This window comes from Aplysia californica, unplaced genomic scaffold (genome assembly GCF_000002075.1).
Source record: "Aplysia californica isolate F4 #8 unplaced genomic scaffold, AplCal3.0 scaffold00217, whole genome shotgun sequence".
Classification (NCBI taxonomy): domain Eukaryota; kingdom Metazoa; phylum Mollusca; class Gastropoda; order Aplysiida; family Aplysiidae; genus Aplysia; species Aplysia californica.
The window spans coordinates 181,121-183,149 of NW_004797487.1; the positions used below are offsets into that span (position 1 = coordinate 181,121).

A 2,029-nucleotide genomic window follows, 5' to 3' on the forward strand; every position below is an offset into this window, starting at 1 on the left:
CCCCGCGGACTCATTCCCCCTTTCCCCACTTGTCACCTTCTCCCCGACCATCTTGGTCTGCTTGTCGAGGCGCCTCTGGCTGAAGATGATGGTGAAGACGGCGTGCGAGCGGCTGCTGGTTTCGTTCATGTTGGTGGCGGCCACGGTTCGAGCCTTGTTCCCCTCATCGATCAGGTTGTTGATGTCCTCGAAGGACTGCACGGCCAGCTTGGACAGGTCCTCCACGTAAGGGCCTAGCAGCGGGTGCTCACGCACGCGCAGGGCGTTCTTGTTGCTCGGGTTGAGCAGATCTCGCACGCGCTCGCAGTAGATCTCGAAGTAGCTCACCTGTAAGGGGGTACACAGATTTTTGGATTAAGTATGAGGTGTTTGTTTGTTCGTTTGTTTGTTTGTTTAAAAAAGGTGCTTGCTTGTTTAGGTAGTTTAAGGGTTTTAGTAGAGGTATTACGACGTTCGCAACTGCATAAGGTCATGAGCGCCAGAAGATTAGAGGTGTAACAAGAGAGTAACAAACATAAAAAAGAAGGAGGGGAGATAAGGACGATAGATCTTCGATAGAAAAGAAGAAGCAAACCACACCAGAGCACCCGCCAACCACCCACTGTTTGTTTGCTTTGTTTGTTTGAGTAAGGAGTGCTTGTTTGTTTGATTATTTAATAAGTAGAACTCGTTTGTTCGTTTGTTTTATTAGTTAGTTTGTTTTATTTGTTTGTTTATTTCTTGTTTATATTTGTTTGTTTGAGTAAAGAGGTGCACATTGACACAATGACGGAGACGTAGTACTGGCTACTAAACGTAAGACAGACAGATAGACAGAAACAAAAGAGGGAAATTGTTTGTTTTAGTAGGTGTTTTACGGCATTTGCAACACAATTAGGTCACACAATAAGTGCCGCAGATTAGAGGTGGTACAAGAGAGTGACAAATACAAAAAAAGAGGAGATAAGAATGATAGAATGTTTGATAGGGGAGAATGAGCAAACCGCACCAGAGCATCCGTCAACCACCCACGTTTGTTTGTTCATTTGCTTGTTTAAGAAAAGCGGTGCCTGTTTGTTTGTCTCAGTAAAGAAGAACCCATTGACACAATAACTGTCATTTAGTGCTGGGAAAAGATAAGACAGACAAACCGAAACAAAAGAGCGATAGCAAAGAAGTAGGACGTACCAGTGACACCCTCCGACCACCCACTAAAGAGGTACACATCGGCAAAATAACGGCCATGTAGTGCCGGGAAGAAGTAAGCCAGACATACAGAAGCAAAAGAGGGATAGAAAAGAAGTAGTGCCAACCAGTGGCACCCTCCAACCACCCATGGTGTACACCCAAAAAGTGTAATTGTTACACTTTCTTATTGAACTTATTGCCAATCGACACAAAGGATTTAAACATCTTACTTTCAGGGGAAAAAATAGCAGGCAAACAGAGCAGGGGGCGACAAAGAGAAACATAATGGAAAACCTGAACGCATGAGAAACGGGAAAGCACTGGGATCATTCAAGTTTTATTTTATTAGGGCATCAAAGCGAAGAAATGAACAATGGCGAACCATGATCACTGATGTCTGTTTCAGATCTGGCACTTCATGATGACGATGTTACTGCTTTACACCCGCTGTCGACATATTTTAGATCATATTTTTGTGAGGTGGGCTGTTTCGGCCCTGCCTGTCACGGTCAATCCAGGGCAGAGAGGGATACAAAGTCGCAGTACATAAATAGAGATAATCGATTAAAAGACTCGTATGCCAACACGAGAATCGAACTCGTTTTTTGCATGTGACGACAAAATGCCCGACTGCTTCACCACAGACCCCATTGAGTGGGTGGTTGGCGGGTGCTCTGGTGTGGTTTGCTTCTTGGAAAAATTCTATGAAACAACTATTGTCCTTATCTCCCCTTCTTCTTTTTGTGTTACTACTCTCTTGTAACACCTCTAATCTTCAGGCGCTTATATGACCTTATGCAGTTGCGAGCGCCGTAAAACCTCTTCTAAAACTAAGACTCCATAGAGAGACAGAAAGACAGGG

At 44.4% G+C, this 2,029-nt stretch overlaps 1 protein-coding gene across 1 annotated transcript in view; it reads right to left on the minus strand.

The window, feature by feature from the left end:
- Positions 1-2,029, minus strand: part of LOC100533544 (kinesin 3) — a gene marked incomplete in the record, with an annotated part of 110,535 nt that overhangs the window by 94,276 nt on the left and 14,230 nt on the right. The window contains 1 exon segment of the mRNA XM_035970078.1: positions 37-327. Within this exon segment, the coding sequence (XP_035825971.1) occupies positions 37-327 (291 nt within the window).